The sequence below is a fragment of the Penicillium cinerascens genome (genome assembly GCF_028974065.1).
Source record: "Penicillium cinerascens strain IBT 15544 chromosome Unknown scaffold_4_segment0_segment0, whole genome shotgun sequence".
NCBI lineage: Eukaryota > Fungi > Ascomycota > Eurotiomycetes > Eurotiales > Aspergillaceae > Penicillium > Penicillium cinerascens.
Window position 1 is genome coordinate 994,906 of NW_026695297.1, and position 26,893 is coordinate 1,021,798.

General features: G+C 51.3%; 10 protein-coding genes across 10 annotated transcripts; 5 read left to right on the top strand and 5 right to left on the bottom strand.

Moving 5' to 3' along the window:
• Positions 1-1,256: 1,256 nt before the first annotated feature.
• On the top strand, positions 1,257-3,245 carry N7498_008334 (cytochrome P450; the record flags this gene model as incomplete). Its single annotated transcript, XM_058455396.1, has 7 exons — positions 1,257-1,578; positions 1,646-1,828; positions 1,889-2,223; positions 2,252-2,409; positions 2,464-2,762; positions 2,849-2,950; positions 3,046-3,245. Coding segments are annotated over 7 exons (1,599 nt in total), but the record flags the coding sequence as incomplete, so codon positions are not given.
• Positions 3,246-3,580: 335 nt separating this feature from the next.
• On the bottom strand, positions 3,581-4,764 carry N7498_008335 (FAD-dependent oxidoreductase; the record flags this gene model as incomplete). Its single annotated transcript, XM_058455397.1, has 3 exons — positions 3,581-4,011; positions 4,071-4,657; positions 4,733-4,764. 3 exons carry the CDS (start codon positions 4,762-4,764, stop codon positions 3,581-3,583), a joined length of 1,050 nt encoding a protein of 349 aa, XP_058305385.1.
• Positions 4,765-6,859: 2,095 nt separating this feature from the next.
• Positions 6,860-11,931, top strand: N7498_008336 (WD40 repeat domain-containing protein; the record flags this gene model as incomplete). Its single annotated transcript, XM_058455398.1, has 5 exons — positions 6,860-7,256; positions 7,310-7,433; positions 7,490-7,798; positions 7,863-8,639; positions 8,697-11,931. 5 exons carry the CDS (start codon positions 6,860-6,862, stop codon positions 11,929-11,931), a joined length of 4,842 nt encoding a protein of 1,613 aa, XP_058305386.1.
• A 538-nt stretch (positions 11,932-12,469) lies between these two features.
• N7498_008337 (putative endo-1,3(4)-beta-glucanase) lies at positions 12,470-13,684 on the bottom strand (the record flags this gene model as incomplete). The annotated part of the gene is made up of 1 exon (XM_058455399.1): positions 12,470-13,684. The coding sequence occupies one exon, from the start codon at positions 13,682-13,684 to the stop codon at positions 12,470-12,472; it is 1,215 nt and encodes a 404-aa protein (XP_058305387.1).
• Positions 13,685-14,090: 406 nt separating this feature from the next.
• N7498_008338 (oxidoreductase, short chain dehydrogenase/reductase family) lies at positions 14,091-15,029 on the bottom strand (the record flags this gene model as incomplete). Its single annotated transcript, XM_058455400.1, has 4 exons — positions 14,091-14,180; positions 14,238-14,538; positions 14,632-14,927; positions 14,982-15,029. 4 exons carry the CDS (start codon positions 15,027-15,029, stop codon positions 14,091-14,093), a joined length of 735 nt encoding a protein of 244 aa, XP_058305388.1.
• A 407-nt stretch (positions 15,030-15,436) lies between these two features.
• N7498_008339 (zinc finger HIT domain-containing protein) lies at positions 15,437-16,763 on the top strand (the record flags this gene model as incomplete). Its single annotated transcript, XM_058455401.1, has 3 exons — positions 15,437-15,480; positions 15,544-15,987; positions 16,046-16,763. 3 exons carry the CDS (start codon positions 15,437-15,439, stop codon positions 16,761-16,763), a joined length of 1,206 nt encoding a protein of 401 aa, XP_058305389.1.
• A 942-nt stretch (positions 16,764-17,705) lies between these two features.
• On the bottom strand, positions 17,706-19,262 carry N7498_008340 (uncharacterized protein; the record flags this gene model as incomplete). Its single annotated transcript, XM_058455402.1, has 2 exons — positions 17,706-18,454; positions 18,515-19,262. 2 exons carry the CDS (start codon positions 19,260-19,262, stop codon positions 17,706-17,708), a joined length of 1,497 nt encoding a protein of 498 aa, XP_058305390.1.
• Positions 19,263-20,256: 994 nt separating this feature from the next.
• On the top strand, positions 20,257-21,681 carry N7498_008341 (glycoside hydrolase family 16 protein; the record flags this gene model as incomplete). The annotated part of the gene is made up of 1 exon (XM_058455403.1): positions 20,257-21,681. The coding sequence occupies one exon, from the start codon at positions 20,257-20,259 to the stop codon at positions 21,679-21,681; it is 1,425 nt and encodes a 474-aa protein (XP_058305391.1).
• A 705-nt stretch (positions 21,682-22,386) lies between these two features.
• Positions 22,387-23,812, bottom strand: N7498_008342 (SUMO protease ULP1; the record flags this gene model as incomplete). Its single annotated transcript, XM_058455404.1, has 2 exons — positions 22,387-23,639; positions 23,686-23,812. 2 exons carry the CDS (start codon positions 23,810-23,812, stop codon positions 22,387-22,389), a joined length of 1,380 nt encoding a protein of 459 aa, XP_058305392.1.
• Positions 23,813-25,487: 1,675 nt separating this feature from the next.
• N7498_008343 (GDP-mannose transporter) lies at positions 25,488-26,857 on the top strand (the record flags this gene model as incomplete). The annotated part of the gene is made up of 4 exons (XM_058455405.1): positions 25,488-25,754; positions 25,816-25,906; positions 25,972-26,352; positions 26,409-26,857. The coding sequence occupies 4 exons, from the start codon at positions 25,488-25,490 to the stop codon at positions 26,855-26,857; spliced, it is 1,188 nt and encodes a 395-aa protein (XP_058305393.1).
• Positions 26,858-26,893: the final 36 nt, after the last annotated feature.

Below are 26,893 nucleotides of genomic sequence, written 5' to 3' on the forward strand. Positions count from 1 at the left end.
GTGACATTCCCACGTTTCATTCACCTTATGCGATTTTAGGCATCTCTATCGAGCATGACCAATAGATAAACTTGAATGGCGAAAAAGTTCTTTAGCTTCATTTAGAATTTCGACCTAGTTGTTTCAAGGCCAAGGGTAGTATACTTGCCGTGGGACACGCATCAGGGCGAATTTCCTCTATCGGGGTTTCCATATAGACATGAATTTTTCTAACTTCCCCTGTTCCACTTTTTGATATCCTCAAAGAACGGCTCTGTCCTGCTCATAGTATATTTCATTAAGTTCCAGCCACCTGGCAGATCGCTAAGAAACCAAGCACTTAGCGACCGTCGTTTTGACTGATTTGCAGATATTCCCTCTGAGATTCCATGGAATTCCACGGGGTTCTCATGTGAATTTCGTATTATTACATCGCTAGGTACTGTATCATACAATGCACAGTTTATGGTGTCCCTCAACTAGGTGTAGCCAGCCCAATGAACGATCTAGGCTAAGGCCTTGGCAGTGAGACTTGAAAAGAGATACTCAGTGTATATTGGTCAAGCCGAATTCGAGAACGGAGATGTTTCTCAATACCGGGCCAGTTGCGACTAGAGTTGGCCCACTTCACGAAAACATGAGAAAAGCCATAGTACCAAGGTTTGGCCGCAAGATATGGCATGCTCTCGGATTGGATGCTCGGCGTGCGGGGTACAGGGATCGACAGTTACGATGGTCGGCCTCATGAGATACCCGATGTTCTGCCATGGGTGAGAGCGTAATGGACTCCATTTCTCGAACGAGTATCGGTCTTGAGACTGTTCGCGTGAATAAAAACAAATCAGATACGGTAATGAGTGTATTAGACAAACACCGACGATACAAGACTTATATATGAATCAACAGTTCAGTCCCAAGAATCTGGTTGACGAGTGAATTGGCGCCAATCAAACAAACTATTAGCGCCTCGCTATTTCGAAATTGGGATCTGGGGTGCAGCGGGGTCTGGGGTACTGGGTTAGCTGACGTCAAATCAACCTTCTCGGATTACCGAGTGCCCGCATTTTGGAAGTCTGCCCGAGCCGTCGGCTATGCACTAGGTTGTGTGTTTGGTTTGCGATATATCTATATCACATTTCTTCTGAACCCGGGTGCGACCAATTTACTTCTTCAACGCTCAATTTAGTACCATGATGACCAATCTCACAACCACGGTACCAGCCTTTGCGGCTTTCAGCGGGATAGCCGCTCATTTACTTCTCTATCGCCATGGAGAATGGGATGTCAATGCCCCCAAGCTGGTGATCACATACATAATTCTCTTGCTGGTTGCTGTGACCCTGGACAGGGTAGCAAATAACACCGGGGTCGAGCTTGCACAAAGGCCGATCGCTGCAAAGACTGTGGGCTATCATCTGTTAGGCATATATGGCTCTATGACTTTCTATAGAATCTTTTTGCATCGTCTGTCTCGATTTCCTGGTCCGTTTCTTGCCAGATTGTCCAATTTCTACGTCACTGCGTTATCTGCCCGGAAGCTTCACCTTTACGAGGAGACGGAGAAACTGCACAAAAAATATGGAGATTATGTACGGCTAGGTAAAAACATCGTCTGCTCTCTTATTTCCTTTCGTGGCTAATAGAAAGCCTTTATTTACATCACCAGGCCCCACGGAGTTATCTATTGCCGACCCAGATGCAGTGAAGGCATTATACAGCCCCCAAGCAAAGGTCTCTAAGGGACCTTGGTACACAGTCTTGGAACCACGTGTCTCTCTTCAAATGGTCAGAAACAAACAAGAGCATGCACGTCGAAGGAAGGTCTGGGACCAAGGCTTCAGCTCTCGAGGTATGAAAAGTTTTTGAAATGACAAATAGTACTGGAATTGCGGTCTAATCCCGATTTCAGCTTTGCGTGATTATGCGCCTCGAGTATCGCATTACACAGAACTGCTCCTTCAAGTCATCCAAAGCGAGCTCGGAAATCCCATGGATATTGCTCGGTGGTTCAACTACTATAGTTTTGACGTGATGGGTGATTTATCGTTTGGGAAATCGTTCGACATGCTCGTTGATGGCAAGGACGCGTATATTTTAAAACAATTGCACGCGGATATGAAAAATATTGGGTTATTCAGTCATCTGACTTGGTTATTTCCATTTTTCAAAAGGATTCCAGTGCTGAACGCGGATTATTTGAAATTTTGGAATTGGGTGGATGAGCGAGTTGATGAAAGAATCCAGGTGAGTCACATTCCATCGGAAGGAATAGATAAAAGAGAGAATTGCTGCTTATAAGCGGGTGCAGAACTCTCCAGATCGCCCTGATGTCTTTTCCTGGATTTTGAAGGATTATGAGCACCATCCAAAGACAAAACAAAACACACTCGATCTCCACGGTGATGCGTACCTGATCATCGTAGCTGGCAGGTAATTTATCGCTCTATACATAATCTTTCCCCCAGCGACGACAGCTAACCATAGACTTTCCAACTCAAGTGACACCACAGCTGCGACCTTGACCAATATTTTCTTCCATCTGGCTTCTGACCGGACGTTATATGAAAAACTTCAGGCTGAGCTGGATGCTTTGCCAGAGTTATCTTACGACAATCTAAGAGGAGCTAAATTACTCGATGCAGTGGTTAACGAAACGCTTCGTCTACATCCTGCGGTACCATCAGGCACCCAGCGTAAGTCTCCGCCTGAAGGCATGACTATCGGCAACACGTACATTCCAGGAGACGTTATCGTGTGTGTACCATTACACGCATTATTCAGAGGTATAGATACATTCCTCCTTGGTTCACCGACTCTACACGCTACTTGACCAAGCTCAGAATCATATGCCATTACTGACAACCGGCAGATGAGCGCGTCTTTGCACGCCCAAATGAATTTTTACCCGAGAGGTGGACTACCCATCCAGAGCTTGTCAAAGACGCATCCGCGTTTATACCATTCAACAGCGGTAAGTCTGATGCTCTGTTTGATTTCATTCCCCCATAGTTTGCAAAACAGCAGCCCGGTAATAAGCTCGAGGATACTGACCCGGTATACACCTAGGACCATACTCGTGCGTTGGAAAGCAACTTGCCCTGATGGAGCTTCGCCGAGTGACTGCAGAGATACTCATTCGGTATGATGCCGCATTTGATACAAATCAGACTGCGGCCGCATTCTTGGATGGCAAGAAAGATACGTTCACGCTTGCCACGGCGCCGCTACAGCTCGTATTCAAGGAGCGGAAAATGCCTCAAGTCTGATGTCGGCAAGTACATCGTGAGGTCATGAAAGAAACTTCCCAACGATTCATCAAAATCTCGATATATCAGTGTGCTAAGCTAGTGTATCTCGTTTTAAGCGGATTTTTCGATCCTAATTCCAGGCGGAAAATTTCGTGAGGCTCTCACTCTTGATGCACCTTAATCCATTAGACTTTTTGAAGTCCCACCCGGCAGAGCAAATATGATACGTATTGTGACCTATCTAGAGAAATCCCGTAGGATGTATTTCAAACTGAGTGTAGTATGCACAAGAATTCTATATTCACAAGCCTACAATGCATAATGTACACCCGTTAACGAGACATCCATGCCTTTTACAACACCGCTTTCTCCCTCAACAGTCCATTCTCCAGCATCAGAGCAGCGGTATCCTCAGCGACACCCCGCGAGAGCTCAAAGCCCCGCCCACCAGCTCCATAGGAATGCACGATTTGCTTGCCGTTCCCCAGCTTCTCGACTTCAAGGCGCATGCCGCCTTCGCGGGCGGGCCGTCGCCCTACGATATCCTGGATGACATCGAATTTGCCCTCGCTCTCCGGGGTAAATGGGAACCACTTGGATGCGTTGGCGAGAAGCTGGGACCTGGTTGCTGGGGACGGGTTGGGGTCCCAGTCGTGTGGCTGCTTGGTGCCGCCGATGACGGTGCCTCCGTCCAGCGGGCGCGGGATAGAGAAGGACCAGGAGCCATCGGTGTTTTGGCGGGTGATAGTTGCCGATACGGGGTTGCGGACGAGGCATGTTTGGCCTGGAGCAGTTAGCATGTTCATTCATCGAATTACAGAGGGATCGTCGTTGCCAAAATACCTCTGATAATGAATGATTTCGGATCCTCGAAGCCCAGACCCGAGCAGTTGACCACCGTCCTGACATTCGCAGCTAGAGAGAAAGCCTCTTTCGAATGCGCGAGGGTATAGCGTTTTGTATTGCCGCCCTTCAAGATGAATTTTCGCAGCATGTGCGCACAGTATACGGGCGAATTAACGACGTATGTACGATACTCAACACCCCATTTCACACCATCGGGCATCTCATCACTCGATAAGTACCGGAACCCATCTAGATGGGAATAGACATTGCGCACACTCTGGCGATCGAGGTATTCCGGCGGTGGAGCCTCGAGATGCTCGACGCCTTGGAGAAACTGAATACCGGCTGCCGGCTCATCGGCAGCGATTCGTTTGAAAAATTCATAGGTTCGTTGCGCCTGCTTTGCTTCTCGAAGTGCCTGTGGCGAGGAGCCGGGTTCGGGACGATAATGTCCTCCGGCCCACGGTGACGCATAGTTGACGGATGTGTCGGACGGGAAGTCTCTGGCTACTAAAAGCACGGATTGGGAAGGTTTAAGGTGTTGCTGGATGCATAGCGCCGTCGATAGTCCGACAACACCTGAGCTTATATGTTGGGTCAGCTAGGTTTTCAGACGCAACGGTTTCCCGCAATTCTTCGACATTCCAGATAGTGCTTACCCTATAACCACGATAGTCTCGCGCTCGGACATAGTTGGGACGGTCGCAGTCTCTGGAATGCAACTTTTATTAAGACTTCTCGAGGTCCGGAGGATGGGCTTGGGCCGGGGGATCCAAGGTTGCATGAGTCAAAGCCAAGTCCGGGGAAGATAAGCCCCGCCTACGCGATCAGATGATTGCGGGCAGATGTGGTCATGGTGGGACGACTCTACCCACCTCACGGGATGCGTGACCGGAGAAGTTCTGGAATGATATTAAGCTATATTCGCGGATCGCGTTAATTGTTGGTTCTGGTTGATGCCACTGGCTTTCCATCTGATCGACCCGACACGAGACCCCGGCTTCTTATCCGAGTCGTATACACCGTCACAGCGTGACCTTGACAATTTTGACCCATTTTGACCACATTTGGACTGATCACGGGTTCGTGCAAGGTGAAAACCCGAAGTACCAGTTCAAGCTCGATTGCAAACCCCTCCGTGGCTCCGATTCCTTCTGCTATCTGCAGTCATAGGGGCCCAAGCTCCAGTAAGAACGCCCGATATATGTGCCGGGAGTGCATGAAAGGAACAGCCCGGTTTTCGAGCACATGGTCACACCACATACTCAGAGACCAAGGGAAATGTGAGCAGCTCTAAAAGATTTAAATGAGGGCATTTGAGATCATCCATCAGAAACGAGGATGAAACTCCGGAGTTGCTGGGAAGAAGCGTCATTTCATTGTATTCTCCGCAGTTGGGGGCAGCATGCTCATAGGTTAACGGAGGACCCTCGCCAGGGACGGTCGCGCAGCCCATCTTTTGCACATAAGGCAAACCAAGGAAAGTATTGGTTGACGGATGAAGCCGTAAGCGCCGAGGGGATCAACAGTGACGGGATGTGATTGGCGGAGGTGGTGACGAAAGGTGCAGCTTGTCAACTTCAATCACATCTCTCTCAAAACACTTGTCTTCCATTCCCTTATGGTCCTGTCAGGTCAAGACAGGAACTGGAGAGGCGTTGGATACGTTTACTATTACTTGCCACCATCGCTAAAATTCCCTGAAGGTCATATGCTGGTGCAAGCACCTCGAGTATGGACATAGTTTGCAGACCCACTCGGACGTAGCCGTGAATGATGCCCCCATGCCCCCGTCCGTGATTCGGGAGCGTCCTGCATTGATCTAAACTCGAAACCCGTGCTTTCTCCATCCTCGTTGGTGCAAATCTGCAGCACCAGAGCCACGCACCGAAGCCACCAAATGGGCTCGATCTCACCGTCTCCGCTAATGATGCGACGTGATGCTTCTCTCCGATCTTAGGACACGGCGCGGGGGTTGCTCAGCCACGACCCCGGCGGGCCACCACTACTACTGTATGGCTACTGTATGGCTATCGTGTGGTCGGTCGTGAAATGAAGCGCCCTGCCAAACCCAGGCGCCAAACCCGATTGCTTGATGCTGTGTCTGATCGACTGTTCCCCTTCTCCTTTTTTCGAGCTGTCTGTCCTACTAAGGTACTATTTTACCGCTCCATAGCGCCAGGGTTTATGTTCCGTAGATATCATATACATTCAAACGCCCTGCCACTTCTCAACACCCCGCGCACTGTCACGGATCTCGAGCCCCCGCCCACGCTAAACGTCCCAAAGTGTGATGAACGTGGCGAATCATCCTGGCAAAAATAAACCCTGTCCTCTTGCATCTTGATATCACCTACAGACGCCCCCCGGTCCAGCATCCTAGCCACGCCGTTCTCGCTTGGTCGCATAACGCCTACATCTCACTCTTTGCCTTATTAGGACTGGATCTTCGCTACCAGCCTGCCTCACTTCGTTCCAAAACTGCCTGTCAGGCACTAACTCGGCATCCCCAATCCAAATCCCAATGCCTGGCGCTAACCTGTCAATCTGCTTTCCTTTGCCTTGAGCGGTATTCTGGGTCGTGACCGATTAGTAAAGCCCCTGGTCAGAGCTGGTCAGGTCAGTGATTGCTTTTTGATTCTGATTTTAATTCTCTCGTGGAAATCTTGTCCGGAGACTCGCAGTTCTTTCGCTCTGCGACCTAGTCAGCGTGACTGTTGCCGCGCAAGACTGCCCCAGCAGATAACTCCGTTCTTCCCCACGCATTGGTCTCACAGTGGCTCAGAATGGCCGAGTTAACATGGGATAGAAGCTTATTACCGGAATCGCGACCCTTGAAGACCGTTAGAACCATGTCGCCGCAACTCCAGACCCGGGATTCTCGCTTCGAGCCTTGCGCCTCCACGGCCTCGCTGTTTCTATATGCACAGGGCTCGACGATCCTGTGCATCCACCATGACACACTAGCTGTGGAGCGTCGGTTCGATAGTCACCAGGAAGATATTGACTTTATATCCGTGGATAATGTGAGCGAACGCGGGGCGGGGCGATTGGTCGTGAGCTACGATGTTGGCCAAACGGCAATTGTGTGGGATATTTTCACAGGCACGGAGATCGCACGCTTTGCTTCGTTTGAGCTTTTGCGAGTTGCATCATGGATGCGCAATGGAAATCTTGCATTCGGTATGATATAGCTTACGCACCGTGGAGGTAATCAATCACTGATAGTGGCCCAGGAAACGGCAAAGGCGAAGTGATTTTATTCGAGCCTCCCACCTCTGAACACACCTCTGCGCGCACGATCTTTGATCCCATTACAGCACTCGCACCAGCCACAGACTGCCGGACATATGCGATTGGGTATTTAAACGTTGGAATTGCACGTCAGCGGTCATGAAGCTGACACTTTATACCAGGTATCAAAATGGGTCTGTCTTGATCGCAAATCTCGTTCCCCAATTTACCATCCTCCACACCCTGACCACCTCCCGTGGACCCTCGTCGATTCTCTCGCTCGCCTGGCATGCATCTTCTTCAAAGCAGAAATCGGACATGTTGGCAACGCAGGCTTCCAATGGTGATTTGAGGGTTTGGAGTGTGGCGAAGCCGCCAGGCAAAGAGTCGCCGCGAGTAATCCGGGTGTTAAAACGATCAGATTCGAATTCTACGGATCCCAAGTGGATGGCATGGTCAAAAAATGGAAGAATCATTCAATATTTGGAAGGGTAAGCGAGGATTAGTCTTGCAGCTTGCACAATTGGGCCGAATTAACATCTTTCCCTAATACAGTGAAACATGGTCCTGGGATGTTCGAACAAAACACGTCACCTACGAGCCGATTCCCACGATTGAAGGTGTCCGAGGCATGGCAAACTACGGTCCTACCGCAACACTTTTCACCATTGGTCCCCAGAATACAGTGCAGCAGTACGATCTGGATAACCCTGCGATGGTCGCTAATGTGCAACACGCTCCAGTCAGCACCCGACCTGTAGTATCCGAGGACGGCCGATCACGAGCCATGTCCCCGCGTCGCCTGCAAGATCCTCCAAATATCAGAGAAAAAGGCAACGGAAGACGAACTCCGCTCGATGCAAATGGAATCGACAGCGTGAATCAACAGAGAGCGGACCTCATTAGCCCAGCCTCATCAAGGAGCCGGACCGAGTCAGTTAGCTCGAAAGCCTCCTCTGGGAGGTACAAGCTGGATCGCCCATTTTCACCACCCAGTCGATCTGGTCAGAGTGCTACTACATTCTCATTGACGTCGGCTAGTCGAGATACTCCGCAACCCTCGGCATCATTCCAGTATGCATCGTCAGTCTCGATGTCATCGGTAAAAAGCTCCCGTGCCGGATCGCGATTGCGCAATGAGGTCCACAGGAGTCCTGCCGAGAAGAATATTGTTGATCTTTTCCCTTTTACTCGTGCTCGGTTGAATGATGTGCCTTACAAGCAGGCACCGCCTCTTGATGAGACTCATTTGACACCTGAAAATTTGCGGCAGCAAATGCTGAGCGTTGTTTTTGGCTGGGAAGGAGATATTCAAGATCTGATTAGAGATGAGTGTATGTTCTCCATTTTAGTATGTGGTTAGCAGATACTAACGGGACATTCAGTAAGCCGACACGCAGTCGGAAGCCAAAGTGCCATTCTTCTGGCACAATGGCTCGGTGAGACCGATTCAGACCAGATGGCCGCCATGATAAGCCACGGACCAGTGACAACTGCTGACTGGATGCTATTGGCATTGAGTCAAATGAGCGGCCAGGCTCAAGCCAATAAGGTTGGTCAGGCATTTGTGCAAAAGTTGCTGGAGATGGGAGATGTCCACACATCCGCCTCGATTCTTCTCGGCCTCGGAGACAGCAACGATGCCATTGAGGTTTATGTGTCTCGCAATCACTTCATGGAGGCCATCCTGATGACATGCCTTCTGATGCCATCAGACTGGCAACGTCAGTCATATCTCGTTCGCCGTTGGGGAGAGTACGTGGTATCTCATTCCCAGCAGCAGCTCGCCATTCGCTGTTTCATGTGCACTGGCGCTGAGCCCACCGAGCCTTGGACTTCGCCAGCCGCTCAGCAAGCCGCTTCCTTTGCGGAAGTCATTCGAGGAAAATCACCACTAGCTTCTCCCGACCCAATGCAATCCAGCTCAAGCTTCATCCCTCCTCCAAATCGACCGAGGTCAGCATCGAATCAACGAGGAGCTGGGAAGACTCCCGCACTCAAGCTTATCACCTCGTTTGATTCGGAGCCGAGCCAGCGTTTCCGATTCCCTGGTCTCAAGAGTGACGATCGAACACCGACGAATGCACCGGGTGTTACCCCTATCGCGGAATCTGCTGTGGCTGATTCAGCTTTGTCTCCCGGTGGCTTAGGATCCTGGAAATTGAACAATATTCAGAGTTTGAGCCAAGCCATGACTTCTCGAACAAGCACACCAGCCTTTAACCGACGCCGTCTTCCTTCAATAGGCGAGACTCCAGTTGATGTGCATCCACCTGCCTTTTCACGTTCGGGCTCCTACAATAAATCTGGTTATGGATCAACCTCCGAAAATGACGAGACGAGTGGTCATGAGCAGATTCAAGACGAACAAAGTGGTGATGGCGGGCTATTACTGTCTGCTACGCGGTACAACCCGGACGGTGATTCCCTCAAGCCAAGTCCCCAGACTGCTGTTCAAGCCCCCGACAAATTTGCAACCATGAAGGGTCTTCCGTCTCCAGGTCCCAGTCTGATTGAAGCGCTGAGAGAACACTCCGATATTCGAAACGGCTCGCGGGATCGCAAACCAGATGGACTACAGATCGAGTTGGTGCAAGCGGAAGAATCCCAGTCAGACGATCGGGATCAATCAGACTTGCTCCCTAGTGCAAAAAGTTTTAATTCGACTCTGAACAGCTGCAATTCGGCAAAGAGTCCCAGTGTTAGCGGCCGCAGTATCGACCAGTACATCAGCAGCCTAGAAGAGGCAAACTACCATGTGAAGAAGTACCGGAGTCATCGCAGCCATGGTCGTGAAAGAAGAAACACAGATGAAACGGCCAGCCAGAGTTCGCGCATTCATCACTCTCGTGACCCATCGCAGGAAACTCGCGGTAGGAATGAGCGCCGATACATTCAGCCTGCGAAGCGGTCCCCTTCCTCGCCTGTGCCCATGTCTCCTGAAGAATTGGCTCGATACCACATCGGAGAACCAGACAGACCGGAAGAATCTAGGAAGTCGCAGTCGCGTGCCAGAAGCAGCAGCAAGGTGAAAAAAGCGGGTTCACGGAGCCGTCAAAACTCTGCCAGTCGAAATGCAGCGAACCACAAGGGCGGAGACAAACGTGATCCTTCTTCTCGTGGTCGTAGCGTGGACCGTCACAGCTCTGCTGTCCGATCCCCATCGTCGCCACTGCCAATGTCTCTACCAAACCCGGATGCATCTCAACAGGAGAATGTGGATGATCCATTGAGGATCGTCGCTGGGAACCGGGAACGTCTACGCTCTCGTCACAGAAGCGCTAGCCGTCGTCGAGGAACAAGCTCGAGACGGGAACCATCTACAGAGTCCAGACACAAAGCTTCTTACAGTCAGCCTGGGATCCACCAGATGCCTGAACCACAGACTCCTGCCGAATCTCAGGGTCTGGAGCTTCTCAGTGCCAAAACGTTTGGACAACGCGATGATTTCGCCCATGTAATGGGCCAACACAAGTCTGATTCAAACGATGAGGCTCAGGATCTGGTATCTCCGACGACACCGTTCGTCAGTTTGGCCGAGAGGAAGAGACGAGAGCTGGCAGCAGCTGAACTCGAAGCCCGTCGACTTTCTCTTGCGCGGAATCCTTCTGCGCCTAACATCCCATTTCCGGGAGAGTTGCAATCTGCTCGAAGCCCAGTGGAAAGCCCGCCTCCATTCCACGGCAACACATACTTCCCTCGAGTCCCATCCCGAAACAAGATCCCTCCAAGCAAGAACTCGCCAGAGTATCAGAGCAGCTCTGATTCCAGCTCGTCTCGCTCCGGCATGCCTGTTGGACTTCCTGCAACACCGAGAGCCATGCGGCATCCCAAGTACGGGGGCGGCTACGAAGAAGAACGGCCTCCTTCTGTCCCTGCCCTTCCCACGGACAACTTTGGAGGCCTCCTCTTAACAGATACCCGATACCAAGGCGAAGCCGAACGAATCGGCCGTTCCATGTCCGTCCCAATGCCCCAAGACCAAATCCGCAATGCCGCCCAAGTACCCTCGGACATCCCAATGCACCCACGCTTCAATCCAAACCTCCCACGAAGCCGCTCCAGCAGCCGCAGCCGGATGGGCCACCGACGCACCAGCTCCGGCGGCTACGCCTCGGGCACCTCACCCCACGTCACTGTTAGCATTGAAGAAACAATTGAAAACGCATTGCAACGACCCTCAGTACCCCAAGTCGAGTTGATCCCTCCACCACCTCCACCACCCCCAATCCTCCCCGAGCTTCAGCACCTCAAGAACACACCCCCACCGCCACCCCCAGCACCCTTCCACGAAGCCGTGTCACCACGTGAGTCATCCGCTACTATTGACATTGCAATCGACAACAACGAAATGGGCCATCTTCTCCCTCGCGCTATGACCGCCGCTCCGGCGCTAAGCAGCACCGAGAATCGCCAGTTCGTTGGCAGACGCATGTCATTCGACCATCGTCGGAACAGAAGCTCGAACGAGAGTTTCACGAACAAGTTGCGCAGCTTGACACGCATGCGAAGTAATAGCCGCAGTGTGGAACCGTGGACAAGCCATCATGAGACTGAGATGCCGTATGAGAATGTTCATTCGCATGGGCATACTTATGTCAAGGGCGATCTGACGAGCTTCTGAATTCCTACTAGAGTTTTTTTTTCCATGTTGCACTGATGTGCGCCCTTGCTTTTGATGAATATTTGCCACATTCTGCTCTTTAGCGCAGTATGCTTTTTATTCCATTTTATTTTTTGCTTTGAAAACATCTCTACTGGTTGACTACCCGACTACATCTACATCTTCGCTCTCTAAAGTGATGTCTACGTTGATTCACTTTTGATGTTCCGTGCAATTCTACAATCCCTGTGCCAGACATCTCTTTTTCGTACACATCTCAAGTCTCGTTGGAATCACGCCTCTCTCAATTTTGCAGATCGACAGAATGGTTCTTACGTTTTATGATTTCCTTTTTAGGGCTACTTTATATAAAGCTACCGCCTGCGAAGGCTAATAACGATGTCAAGGGTTCACTGAGTGAAGTTCAGTCCATTTGTAAAAGTATATCAACGCTAGAAGAACATAGATGCTATTGTACACAAGAGAAAGTGAATGAAGACGTATGATCCCCATCCGCGGTTCTGACAAGAGGTATCACTGTACGCGTTTTTCTCAGCATCTACCATCTTGTTGAATCAGCGTGTCCCTGTTCTTTGTCGCGTCTTCTTTCGTTGTATCGGTCCTGGTCGTTGGTGGGAGCGTAATCCGACTCAGGGGTATTCTGCTGGCCCCATTGTTGCATGCGAGGCTGGCGGGCTTGGGGCTGCTGAGCACCTGAATTATTCTGATGTCTGACGCGGTCCCAAGCACTGCCAGTAGAGGAGCCGTCGGGGTTGGTGTTACGGTATTCCGGAGCGGTGGGGCTGGCGTCATCGTCGCTGCCACTTAAGAAGAAATCAGACCCGGGATTCGATTGAGAAGCGGGCTCGTTGCCCATTCCTCGAGGTGTCCCGTACGCCTGGGGCCGAGAAGTGTAAGGTGCCGATTGACCCCTCGAGTTATTCTGGTCGTCCTGATATGTGTTGTAGGACGTATCGCTCTCAGACTGGCCGTATGATGCCGGGCTATCGTAGTCGGACTGAGGCCGGTCATACCCACGGGCATTGCTCAAATCCTCTCGAATCTTCACACTAATAGTCTTCTCGCCGGACCTCTCCCTGCGGACCCGATCAACGGTAGCATGCATCCTGCGCTTCTGCATGTCTTCCTTGCTGATGTGTCTCAAATCGTCCGTAAACGGCTTCATGCGTGGGTCTGTGATCACAGTCTGCGCATCCGCCCATGAACCAACAAAAGATGAGATAATATAACCAGTGGTAGTCAAGAAGAGCATTTTGAACGAGGATTTCACCGCCAAGCCAACGAGGTACTCTCTATTGACCATGGAATGTGTCTGAAAATGTTTCATAAGCTCCGCAGGCGTTCCCATGCGTTCCGGCCACACCGGGTCCTTCCTGAGGCTGCGATATACCCACGCAGTACTGAGAAAGGCAGAGGCTGGTAGTCCCATTGTCTTGTAGTACAGGCCGCGCGAGTTGGCCGTGGTGTAAACGTCCATTTCATCTTGTGTGGGGAAGCGGTTCGTTACGATCCATTGGTGCTCGATGCGGTCGGTCAGAGAGTTTGCGATACAGCGTCTCCAGTTGTTTGCGCCGAAAAATCCAAAGTAAAGCGTGAAGAGATCTGGCTTCACCACTAGCTCTGGCTTGATCTTCAACGGGAAGTACTTGGCGAAGATAGGGTCTGGAGTCATGCGGGGTGCGGAAGATGCGCCGGGTGAGGCATTGTTGTTCGGTGGTAAGCCTGCCTGGGGTGACGCGTCGTCTAGCACCATGGTGAAGCTTGCAGATCGAAGTGGTCGGGGAGCAGAGCTCTGTGCTGTTGCGATGTTTGAAACGAGGAAGCTCCGCTTTGAGAGGTGACGTTATGGGATGAGTCAGCATATTTCTGCAGACACCCGGGGCAGAATTTGACAAGTATAGACCACTTTGAAAATAGCACCCAATTCCTTCTACATTCAAGTTGGTGGAAATTAAGTGCATGCGCATGTTAAACGCCGTGATTGTCCTACTTGTCAAAGTTTATGTGCCTAATCGATCGGCAACCCATCGTTTACCAGACCTCAGTACTTCTCAGCGTCTAAATCCCAGATAGATTTCATGATCAAGCACGTGTGTAATTTGTTCCATCTCTTAAACTCAGTTCATAACATTATCCAGCAACTAATTCAACGCTGAACTTTACCACTTCTCGATATAAGGTCTCAAGTCCATCTCAAAAGCAAAAGTGGTCCGCGGCTGAGTATGGAGATGCCAGTACGAATCCGCAATCTATTTAAACAAGTAATTAGTTTCTATCTCAAATATGAAATAGTCAATTAGACTTACCGCATCGGGGTTCAACTTCGCATCTTCGTGCTCGAAGGTCCAGGCCTTGGTACGTGGGATGTCGATAACACCGTCGATAATGGCATGAGACACATGGATACCCTGGGGCCCGAATTCACGAGCGAGTGACTGCGCCAGAGCACGCAGTGCAAACTTGCCCGAGGCAAGTGATGCGAAATTGGCCGATCCCTTGAGACTGGCAGTCGCGCCGGTGAATATCAGAGTGGGTGGGTGAGGAGTAGCGCCTCTGGCTTGGAGAAGGAGGGGAAGGGAATGCTTGGCGATGTTGAAGCCTCCATTGCTGTATTGATTTTTAGTTATCTACTATTCAAAACCCAGCCTCGAAATCTCGAAATTTTGAAAAAGCTCGAGGGGCATGAGCATGTGTACATACGCTTGCAATTTGAGAGATGAAGAGTAATCGTCCTCCGTGAGTTCGAGGAAAGGCTTCCTCACAAAACCACCACTGGGATTGAAGATTGTTGCAGCCAAAACAGAGCTGGGGAACTGCTTTGCGATCTGGTCAAAAGCAGCGCGGACGCTATTCGCATCGGAGACGTCGGTGCTAATGCCAACAGCGTGGCCACCGCTGGAGTTAATATCCTTCACAAGGGGCTCAAAGCTGTCGGGGTTTCGGGATAGGAGCACGACGGAGTAGGTTTGGGCGAAACGTCTGGCAATGGATGCGCCCTGTAGCACTGGTTAATTTATAATTGTCTTGGAGGACGTTGATAGAAAGCATACAGTGCCGGGGCCGACGCCGGCGATGATTGCAAATGCCTTGGATGCCATTATGATGGTTTAATCAATTGGAGGTAAATTTAAGATCAAATTGAGGAAGCGGATGTTAGCGGCCTAAATAGTAGCTCATCATCATACATCTCGGGGAAAATCAATCCCGCTTAGAAATGCGGAGGGGGATTGATCATCAAGCATATGGATGATCTCATCATTCGGAGCCCGAGCTGGTGCGAGCCACGAGCAACAAGGAGGTGTTACCATCCGAGGAAGTAGTAGTTTAGCATCAATAGCGTGATTTTATGCAACATCCCTAACAACAGCCCTAGTAATGCTTGTCTGCAGTTCGTTGATGGAGTTCCAGTTCTGCCTCAGGCCCACGCCACCGCGTTATCGATAAGCGCTCAAATTTCCAGCTCCGCGACAAAGTCCGCTCAGTTGGACCAACCAACCCATAAAAAATGGACGACCCAGATCCTTTACTGAGTGAGCTCTGCTCGATATGGTGAGCTAGCCCCGCTATAAAAAGTCAATCAACTCGAAGCGCTAAGACCCTCACTCTGTCCAGTCACATCAACCCGCCAAAATATCGCTGTCCGCGCTGTTCAACGCGAACCTGCTCCCTCCCCTGCACAAGACGCCACAAGCTCTGGTCACAGTGCTCCGGAGTGCGCGACCCGGCAGCCTACCTCAAGCGCAGCGAACTAGCCACCCCATCGGCATTTGACCGCGATTTCAACTTCATCTCGGGCATTGAGCGCTCGCTGGAGCGCGCGGACAGAGATGCTGAGAACCGGGGCATTGAGCTTCCACGCGGGGCCGCTGCAGAGGCCGTGGATGCGGAGGAAGCACCCGAAGCCGGTGCTGGGCGCAAAAGGAAACATCCCGGGCAAGGTCTTGTTAAGGGCGAAGCTGGATTCTTGCGCGGCGCGGAGGCTGGCGCGGTGAAGGTTATGCGAGCGCCAAGGGGGATGACGAGGAATAAGCAGAATACTTCAAGGTGGCATCCTAAGTAAGTTCGAGGTTCTATCGGGGAACATTCATGGGATTGAGGCTAATCTGTTCTGCAGACACAAGTGTCTTAGTTGGACAGTGGAATGGATACCGACTTCTGGCGAGAAAATGGTCTGCAATAGCCTTGAGACGCGCACTCTGGCCCAGGCATACGATGGTGTCTATCCTCTGCCAAAGGAAGAGAGGCCCAATTGGGATCCAACCAGAGAAGCCAAAGGCGAGCAGCAGAACGCCATCTCTACAGTGGATGGGCAGACAGACGCCGCCACTTATAATGCTAGCGCTACAACGAGCGAACCCACGGGCACAAATGCCGAGAAATTACAACGCTCAGAACCAGCCGAGGCATCTACAGACCCAATTGAAGAAAAAGCACTCAACTCTCCCATCAGCCCCCATCGCGGCGTCTACTTCTACCTCCACCGGCCCCGAACAACAACCAAGAAGCCAGTCCTGATCCCTTTACCGCCACAAATAACATTGGCAAATGCCCTGCGCGAACGCACAGTCTTGGAGTTCCCTACCATCTACGTGTTACCCGACTCCGCGGAAACCCTAGGCGCCGCTGAGGATACATCCCAGTTCACCTTGGAAGAGGAATATCTACGAACAGCCGCACCCGAGGAGACAGCAGAGTCAGAGAACGAGAGTACGGGAATAGACAATGATGCGGGTCTGCCTGGCGCAAAAGACATAGGAAATGTGGATGAGCAGAAAGTGCTGGAGGTATTAAAGCAGGATCTATTCGAGCCTGTGCCTGAGGAACAGGTATAGGACGTTCGCTATATTCATGGAATGTGTCTTTATCTAGCGAGATACGAGGTAAATTTACCGGTGTTTATACAGTGTACGATAGACTATCAAACGTTGCATGTCAGTCATTGCATTTGGGAAAGGGCGTAGAGTTAGTCTTATCCATGGGGATGGAGCTCCCTGAGGACCCGCCAGCGAATTTGGCTCTCGAAGAACTAGGTCAACGTGCGATTATCGCGAAACCTTTAGGCGTTCGTGCGATGAGTTTACAGAGCAAGTCTGTAGTGCTTTCATCGACAGCAGAGGATATCTGGAGACAGCTCGCGTCTAGGAGTCACGGCGGCCATCTTATCGGCGCGGTTCGAAGCAAAGCCTGATGGAGATAGGATACAATGCGTGCGAAGCGAGGTTAGACGGTTTCAAAAATCACTCAATCGATAGGACAGGAGACCTGTACCACCAAGGAGTTAATCAGATTGATCAAGAAGATCGGCATAACACCCAAACAATCCAAAGACAGCCCGGGGGTATTTAACTAAATAACAAATCAAGAACTCCAAGTATACAATCCAGGTATACAATATGCAATGCAGAAATCGCTCAAAATTCAAATGTAAAATCCAAAATCCAAAATCAAATCACACCGTGGTAAAATGCAATGGCCACTCAGGGTGCATTATTCCAAGTTGAGCGGCGAACCGTCAATTGAAAGTAGGCAGAGCCTGGAGGTTGTCTTCAAGCGCAATGTTGAAATATTGCGGATGAGATGCTGCGCTATGCACAAGGGTTATCACACGAACTGTGGATGTTCGCTTCATATGAAGCGCCGTCTGTCCGGAGACGGGTATTTCTTTTGGATACGGTCAAACTCATGCTGTGAGGAAAGCCCTCTTTACAGACATGAAACGGACCCAAAGGATTTGGTATAGGGGTGGATCAAGAGTGAATCTTCTCCGACGCCAATCAAGAGGTAGCGCTATCCGTATCGGAAGCAGTCTCAGGTATATCGGGCACAGATGCAGGCATAGCCCTGCTGGGCTGCGAAGAAACTGGCTGGGTGGGAACAGTATTTGGTACGGTGGGTACCTCGGGCTGTTCAGCAGACTTTCCGAGGCCATGACTGGCCTTGGACTCGGTTGGAGACATGCGTGCCTTCTCAGATCCACTGGGCTTCAGCTTGAGACGTCCCTGTTCCAAAGCACGAAGCACGGTGCCAATGTCTTGCGGGTCAATTGATCGCAGCTTGCTCATCGCGTCGTCGGAGACATCTGAGAACGGGTTCCACCCCAACTTGTCAAACTCCTCAGACACCGATGACTTGGACTCGGTCACAGAGGGGCCAGTGACTAACCGGTGCAGGAAAGTGTCGGAGACACTCGGTCTGCGCGGCATCTTCACGGGCTTGGACTTGGTGCTCGAGCTTGTGGAGGCAACGTCTTCTTGCTGACGCTTCAGCGGGCGAGTCGGCACGGCATTGGGGCCTTCTCCCACCTCGTTGCGGATCTTGTAGTACACAAGACCCAGGGTTGCGGCGAGTGCCTGGTGTGCGGCTTCGGGGAACCGACGAACAGCCTCTTCCCGAGTGATACTGAATGATCCATCACTTGAATCACTTGAATCACTGTCGGCAAACATGTCGCCTTGGTGCATCCGACACCAATCCTGGTAACCACCCAGCTCATAAAATTCCGCGAGTTCAACCAGGCGATGAACTAAAAATGTCGTTAGATCTAGGAGGTGGAGCTTGTATCTTATCTACTTGTTCTGCTTACCTCGACTTCGTTTCTTGAGACACCAGAACTTCCACACCGTGCGCGGGAAGTATTTGGGCCACTCAAGAGCACCGTCATCACAGATGACGGGGACAGGGCTGATGGGAGCGAAGATGGTGTGGGCGAGAGAGTTGAAGCGGACACGATCGGAATGTCTCATGCGTGATTCAATCGAGTCCATACGCGAGTTCAAATGGTGAAACTGGCGTGATATCTTGTGGTCCAAGGTAACCAGATCGGTGCGAAGCTGGCTGGAGGCGGCTTGGAGTTTGCTAATATCAATCCGCGTGGCACAAGCCTCCGTCCTCATCTGCTCCAGATCCGCATGAAACTGATCCACACTCTTCTGCAACCGATCGACATCACCACGCAGGAACACCGTCTCGGTGCCAGCCTGACCAATACTAGTCTTCAGCTGGAAGATACTAGTCTTGATCTGATCGACATCAGAGCGCAGTGCCACAACGTTGAGGTCGATTCGATGAGAGATGGCACGGTGGGCCTCGAATTCGCGGCGGATGTGCTCGTCCTCGCGGTTCCTGCGGTCGACATAGCCATCCTTAGTAAGGACGGTAGATCGAAGTTCGAGCACACGCGAGTCCAACTGATTCATGCGGTCATGGAGATGGGAGAGGGACAGTTCGGAGCCAGGCGGTGTGGTTTCGCGTCGGATGGACGGACTGGACATGGAGAGCGAGGTGCTGGAGGTACAGGAGTGACTCCTTTCCAGTGCGGTCATGGTGGACATAATGGCAGTATAATTATAGTGATGGTATAGATGGCGAGATCATATCTAGACCAGTAGGTCGTCCATTTCGTCGGTGGGGATGTGGTGGGTGGTACTATTCTGGGGGGGAGGAAGAGGAAAAGGGCGACAAAGGGAAGGGGGTCGCACCGCTGGCCACCGTGTGCCGCCCTCACAAGTCAGACTGCATCCGGGCCGACACGTCTCGACACATCATTACTCACCCAACATCATAGCCGACCATTCATATTTTGCTCTTGAGTTTTTGCTAGTTGACTCATTCACGCTATGAATCATTTCTATCCTGCTTTCCCAGCCAGAATATCTGAAAAATCAAGAGGAAGACGGGATTCTCGATAAAATACCAGCCGTGACGGTACCGATACAGGGCACGGACACCGGGCTTGGCTGCAGTAGCGCCCTGCACAAGTCAGCGCGGCGCAGCCACTCGGTTTGGATTACTTCTAGCCGTTGCCACCGTGTCTGTATTGGTCCGATCCGGGTTTTTTGGGTTTTTTGCGTTCCCCTTCTCGCCAATCATCTTCCGCAGTATGCAGCTAGCAGAGCAGCTCACGGTCGCACACCCCAAACGTAGGGCCGAATGACACCATGGTATTTAAAAAATTACACCCCATTACAATTTCCCCCACTTGTTGCCCTGCCCTCTTTCAGCGTAACTGTACCAGGCCATTGAACTCGAACCTCGGAGACGGATGGTGTACAGGCTCATAGCTAGTTGCTGTATGACAGAACCGTTGTTAGGCTTTGGCTATAGTTGTAGCCATGCCATCTGGGGATCCGGGAATCCGGGACTTCTTACGTGATGTCCAAGGTATTTCCCAATCAGGAAACCATGATGCCCTAACATCAACATCGCGATTTCCTCGCAACTGCGCAAGTTGACTTCCAGTCCCAAGGATATGGCTGCCATTAAGTATCATTACTCCGTAGAATATCTCTATTGCTCCCACGCTAATCTCGGACACACTCGACCACCATGAGGCAAGCCGTCCTGTGGTTGGGTATCCTTGGGACCTGTGTCTTCAGCACCATCGTGTCATCCTCTCCGAGTCCTCCGGTTAGGCCAGTGGTGAAACCGTTTCCAAAAAAAGGCCTAGGCGAATGCGACTGCTTCACGGTGTCAGGGCCCGACCCCGGGTACTTCCAGCATCACAAGCTCTGGGACTTTCGCGCCGTTCCTCTTGCTTCTGACCTTGAACCTCGTTCGGATCCACCAGACCTCGACAGTGACGATGAAGATGACTGGGACTCCAACTTCTGGGATGAAGGAGATAACAACAGAGATCACGACCGAAACAAGCAAGCGCCCGAATCCGATGCCCTTTGGTTCTTTGATTCCTCCTTCAACGAAGACTGGACCATCCAGCAATGGGAGCGCCCTCGCAAACCAGAAGCCCCGATAAATATGATCAACTCCAAGCACAACATCTTTTTCACAAAGAACCGTGGACAACGGGATCCGGATGCAACATATCTCGTCCTCCGCACCACCCGCCACGACAACTTCACGTCGACTGCGGAGATTGAGACTCGTATAGACAATATCTATCGCTGCTCCATACGAGTGCGACTGCGGATTCTACCAGCTGATGTGTCGGTGTCACATCCAAAGGAATTTCCGCCGCGAGAGCCACAACACTGGATCCCACCGTTGAACAACAACACGATCCCAGACAATGTAACAAGCCCAGTCGAAGTAGGCAGAGCTCCATCAGGTGCATGCGTCGGTATTTTCACTTACCACCCTCCCAACTGCGAATCGGACATCGAGATCCTGACCAGCGACCCCGTATACCGTGTGCGCTATTCAAATCAGCCGGACTACGATCCCGTCACGGACACAATGATCCCCGGAGCCAGCACTGTTGTAGACCTACCAGTTCCCTGGACAGCCTGGTCAACTCATCGGCTGGATTGGCTCTCGGGAGTATCACGCTGGTGGGTGAACGACAAGCCACAGGAGGCCAAGACGTACCGAGTCCCCCATCAGCAAAGCAGACTGGTCATCAATCTCTGGAGTGACGGAGGGGTCTGGACTGGGGACATGAGACTCGGTGATAGCATCCACTTGGGAATCGAGTATATTGAGCTAGCCTACAACCGATCATCCGACGGTTCCAAATCCGTTCCTCTCGCCCAACAACATGGTGGCCATCAACAGCCGCTTGCCAATCTGTCTGAGTCCGATTTCGACTATGTCTTGGAAAATTCTTGGGAACCGGATACTGACTCCCTTAGCGGCATGAAGAAGAAAAAGAAGCATCGCAAATGCAAGAAAGGGAAAAAAGGCCGGAAGTGCAGGAAGAAGCACCACAAGGAGCCGAAGGAGTCGAAGGATCCCAAGTGCCGTCGCGTTTGCAACATTGATGACCTTCACCTTGGCGAGCGTGGTGTGCATTGATTTGCCTATCTTTATTCATAGCTTTTCCTGTGTCTCTCTTTCAGAATGCCCCGATAGGCAGTGGCGCAGTATTATTACTAGCCATATGCATTCTTGGCGGAAGTAAACCTGAGCTTCTCAATTCTTTTTATTTTCTTTTCGTAGCCTTACTCGCGAGTTCGTAATAGCCCGGGGCGCACAACCTACGGGAGGTTTTGAGAAGGGTTGCTGGCTCACACCTGTAAAACCTGTGAAGATTCCGTAGAATGTCACTTCATTAGCTTATCCATTTATCTACTTGGAGGTGATATAGTGGAAGCTTTATAATCTTTCATTCAAGATTGGAAACTCATCTGAATTCCTTGCATCACTCCTGCTCAACTATGGGGTATCATTCAACACATTCAACATCACAAATAAACACAACCGAAACCGAAACCGAAACCCATGACTAGAGGCCCTCCCCGTTGCCCTTTTCTAGCCCGCCATGCACGCCGGAATAATCAGATTAACAGAAACCGCAAACGCCTTGACGACAATTCATATGCTGGTGTCCACGTGTGATGGTAATCACTGTGGGAGAGAGGTGTAGGAGGCGGAGGGAGAAATTAAAAACACCCTCTTGGATATAGAGAGGAGTCGGCTGTCGAGAAAATACCCAGGTCATCAGGTTTGCGATGAATAGGGTGTAGGGTAGTAGGCAGATCTGGTCACTAGAGAATGCACTCAGAGTAACAAATGACCCGCCTTGTCAATGGGACTTAATTCGCCGTGGAGCCCGCCATTCATGATCTCCGCGACAATCTTTCTGCGCAAGAGTATTGTATCTTGGGCTCCAAAGGCAGTGGGCTCGATGCCCAGCGCAATGGCTTTGGCGTTGGTGAGAAGAAACACGCCACAGTCGCTGCCATTGTCTTGCATAGAAGAGACTGACTTCAGCACCGTCCACTCGTCTTCGTCGTATTTCGTGCCCAGCTCGCCGCGCAGCCACTCTTTGATCTTCCTCACTTGATTGGCACCGCGTGAGCCCATCGAGTCAAAGTATTCTATTGTTCGTTCCATTGGTCGCACAACCAGCAAAGTCCAGTGGGCTGCTCCATGCACGGGAATGAAGACAGTGTCGACATCCAACAAGCTCTCGCCCCCAATCTTGGCCCGATTGGCCCACCGGCGCACGCCTTGATATCCTTTATCTCGTAGAGTGGAAAAGAAAAAGGTATTGAACGCGTGGAACAGAGGCCGGTCATTCAAATTGCCGGCAGATTCGCGTAGGTAGTGAACGATAATACTGAGATAGGAATTGATGATCTCATCATTGAGCCACGAAAGATGATTGATGCAGGTAGCAATATCTCTTTGGTATAACGCGTCTCCAGAGAGTGACTTGGCGACTGGCATGGTTTGTGGAGCTTTCATAGCTCTCTGGACCTGGTTCAACCAGTCCCAGGATAGCTGCCGAACAGCAGGACCTTGCGGAATGATCCTGGCTGCGCGACCCAGCTCGCCTTCCAGAGCTGCCGCTTCCCGTGCTCGTTTTTCCCATTCCATCGCATAGATAGAGGCGATGCGGTTGGCGGGGATTGGCCGTGGTTTCGGTGAAAAAAGCTGTACAGCAGATACTGGCCGTCCAAATGGCAGGCGCTCGAACAGCGAGGCCTGCCGGTTCCACGGATCATCAAAGGCCGTGTCATCTTGTGCAGTCGGTCGTCGGATGGGTGTTCGAGGGGTGGACGGGCGTCTGGTACGTCGTGGCGCTGATGCCGATGCGGATGCAAACCTCGCTGGCCTCCTGGGATGTAAATGGGAACCAAGTTCTGTCGGAAGTTCGGGGCTCTCGGCGACGTCGATGTCCATCTGCTGGAACGCAGAGACGGGAACGGACTCCTCGCGCTCGAGCGGTGCAAGGCGGGGGGACAGAGGAGGCGACGATGGGAATGCACCCGGCATCACCAGGTTGAAGTCATGTTCTGCGTTGGAAACTGGATCAGTATTTATACACTTACTCTCGCGAATGCGCTGGCTTACCTTGACGCGCTTCGATCTGCTCCCGGCCTTTCGCGTCTCCGAGGGGGCCTTGGGTCCCAGAGAATACCTCGGTATCTCTTGTGGGACCTGGTTGCGACTTGCGTCGCGCCCAGTTGAACAGCCTCATGTCGAATGATGTCCGGGGACAATGACGGACTAAAAGGCAGTGGTTCGGGTGTCGCCAGACGCCCTGGCGGTTGGATCAAGGGGAGGGATCAGAATGAATAAAGTAAAGGACTTAGAAAGCGCAAAGAAAGAGAAGGAGTCAGGGAGGGATTCCCGGCGTCCATCATTGAGAGAGACCAGATTTGACGGTCTCTGATGAACGGAGTTGCGATCAGCTCGACCGGAGACGGCTTCCAGCTGGGATCCAGAGAAATTCTGACTAAGCCTGGACCCGCTCAGGCTTAGTCAGAATTCTAAAGATGAGGTGAATGACTTTCTATACCACTCTGGAAAAAACCCAATGCAGGGAAAGGATCCATCTGATCCCAAATATGGGATGGGAAAACTGCGCGATCTGTTCGAGCCAGAGTATACACGACCTAACCTGTCTCGTCGAGATCTTTCAGAGTTGGGCATCGTTGCATTTGGGTCAAATAGGCAACAAAACCCCCAATAGCTCAATCAACATCGTTTCATTGTTCTAGATCGCTTCAGGACATAAGCTAACAAAAGACTCAACAAGATATGCAAAAGTTCATTTCTTTTAGATGCGTATGGTCGTAGCGGCTGTTGCTCCGACCATACCAACACATTCTCAGTGGCCTCTAGCCAGAGCAGTCGTTTTTGACCGCGGGGTTCCAGCTATAAAATGACGACAATTGGATGCTGTATTCGCTCGCAATTTGACTGCATTGGGATTTAGGACACAACCTGGTGCGAGATGTAAAATCACTTATAGATTTGAAATCTGTGGAGCGGATTACTTCTGTCTCCGTGGAATGGTCTCTTCTCGCGAAAATGACAGATCATAATTCACGCCATAGAGAAGTAAACCCATCTCAAAACTATTTTGCTTTTTTTTTTTTTCACTCGGTGAGCACGTAAACGGAGAAAATCATCGTAAACTATCTACAGGCCTCGCCTGCGATCGGGTTCGAGCTGCGGAACAAAGTTTCGTCCGTGGACCATTCTACATCCGATTCCTGGGAAGCTTCTCATCCCATTCCACGCAGGACCAACAGAATGCTCGATGTGGGTTGCCCGCCAATTACAGATCAATCACTTGTCTTAGCGCTGCAGTCACCTGATGATGAAGCTGAGGACGTGCCCCTCTTTCAGCAGAGAGCCAGGCAATGACCTTTCGCATGAAATACAAAGGACGCATTTTTACTTCATAATGGCAGGCTATCATTCGGTGATAACAACAATGGTCTCTAGATTGGAGGTAACTATGGGTCAGGGTCAATTAACTATTTAGTCAAGCCCCACTTCCCGTCCTGATGCGCCAAGCCTCTTTTGGCACCGGTCACTTGGGTTCGCGTCTGGGGCATTTTAATACCTGAATTTCAACGCGAGGTCCTCGCAACTCAGCCGTTTTCTCTGCATCATCACGGAGGGTAAATCATCAAGGTTGCTGCCGAGGTCCCATCACCCGTCTCTTTTCCTCGCTTCCCGTTGTCTTTGACTTACAGACTTGCGGTCTCGATTGTCGCCTTTGTTTCTCGAGAAGTCGAATGCCCTTCTCGTATCGAGTAGCCTCCCTAAGCGAACGGGGTTTTTTATACCCCCGTCATCCTGTGGGATAGCCAACCTTGAGGCTTTCGTTTTGGTCCTTTCGATCCCACGACGAAACCACAATGCTGAACAAGAAGAACAAGGATATCGAGATTAGCGGGGTGGATGAGAAGGAGCTCGGTGATCGGGAGAGCTTCCTGCTGAAGCCTGCGCCCCATCACCGGGCTCGTGTCGATAGCGGCATAGGTAGCATTCTTTCTCAACTCGAGAACAATCCTGGTGCTGCTGTTCTGGCCTACTGCTTCTCCTCGATCAGCATGACGGTCGTGAACAAGTATGTCGTTTCGGGTTCGTCTTGGAACTTGAACTTCCTTTATCTGTCCATTCAGGTATGCGCTGTGACATTCTGGCGCCAAAACCAAGACCCTGCAGCTGACCCATATTCGATAGGCCGTTATTTGCACGGCTGCAATTCTGGTCTTGAGGCAGATGGGTTTGATCCCTAACCTTGCTGCCTTGGAAAGCGGCAGGGCCAAGAGATGTACGTCTGTGACAGTCAACTGACGCTCCTGCAATTCCCGGGCGTGCTAACACCGACCGAGTCAGGGCTCCCCGTGTCTGTGTGCTTCGTCGGCATGATCTACACCAGCACCAAGTCTCTTCAATTTCTATCTGTTCCGGTATATACTATCTTCAAGAACTTGACTATCATCGTCATTGCCTATGGAGAGCTCCGGTGGTTCGGCGGCAAGGTCACCCCGCTGCTTCTGCTGTCGTTCGGCTTCATGGTGCTCAGTTCTGTCGTTGCTGCGTGGGCTGATATCCAGGCTGTCCTCAATGGCGTTGGACACTCGGAGGAGGCTGCCGCCGCTATCTCGACCTTGAACGCTGGGTACGCGTGGATGGGGCTCAACATCTTCTGCACTGCCTCGTACGTCCTGGGCACGCGCAAGTTCATCACCTCGCTGAACTTCAAGGACTGGGACAGTAAGCTTCTAATTAACTACCTCGCGTTGCAACTCAAACTGACCGGAATCGACCAGCCATGTTCTATAACAACATGCTCTCCCTCCCTATCATGGTCATCTGCTCCCTGGTCACCGAGGACTGGTCTTCGGCCAACCTGGCTAAGAACTTCCCTGCCGAGTCGCGCAGCAACCTCATAATTGGCATGCTCTATTCTGGCTTGGGTGCCATCTTCATCTCATATTCGTCTGCCTGGTGCATTCGCAAGACTTCGTCGACTACGTACTCATTCGTGGGTTATCTGAACAAGCTTCCGCTCGCCGTCAGCGGCATCGTCTTTTTCGATGCTCCCGTTACGTTTGGTAGCGTTTCGGCTATCTTCCTGGGATTCTCCAGCGGGCTTGTCTACGGTTATGGCAAGATGGAGCAGAGGAAGCTGTCCAAGCAGATCCTCCCCACCTCCCAACCGGCCATGAGCGCCAGCTCTCAGAGCCAGAATGATGCATCCAACTCATTAGAAAAATAGATTATTCTAAATTAGTCACTTTGTACTGCGCCCAAT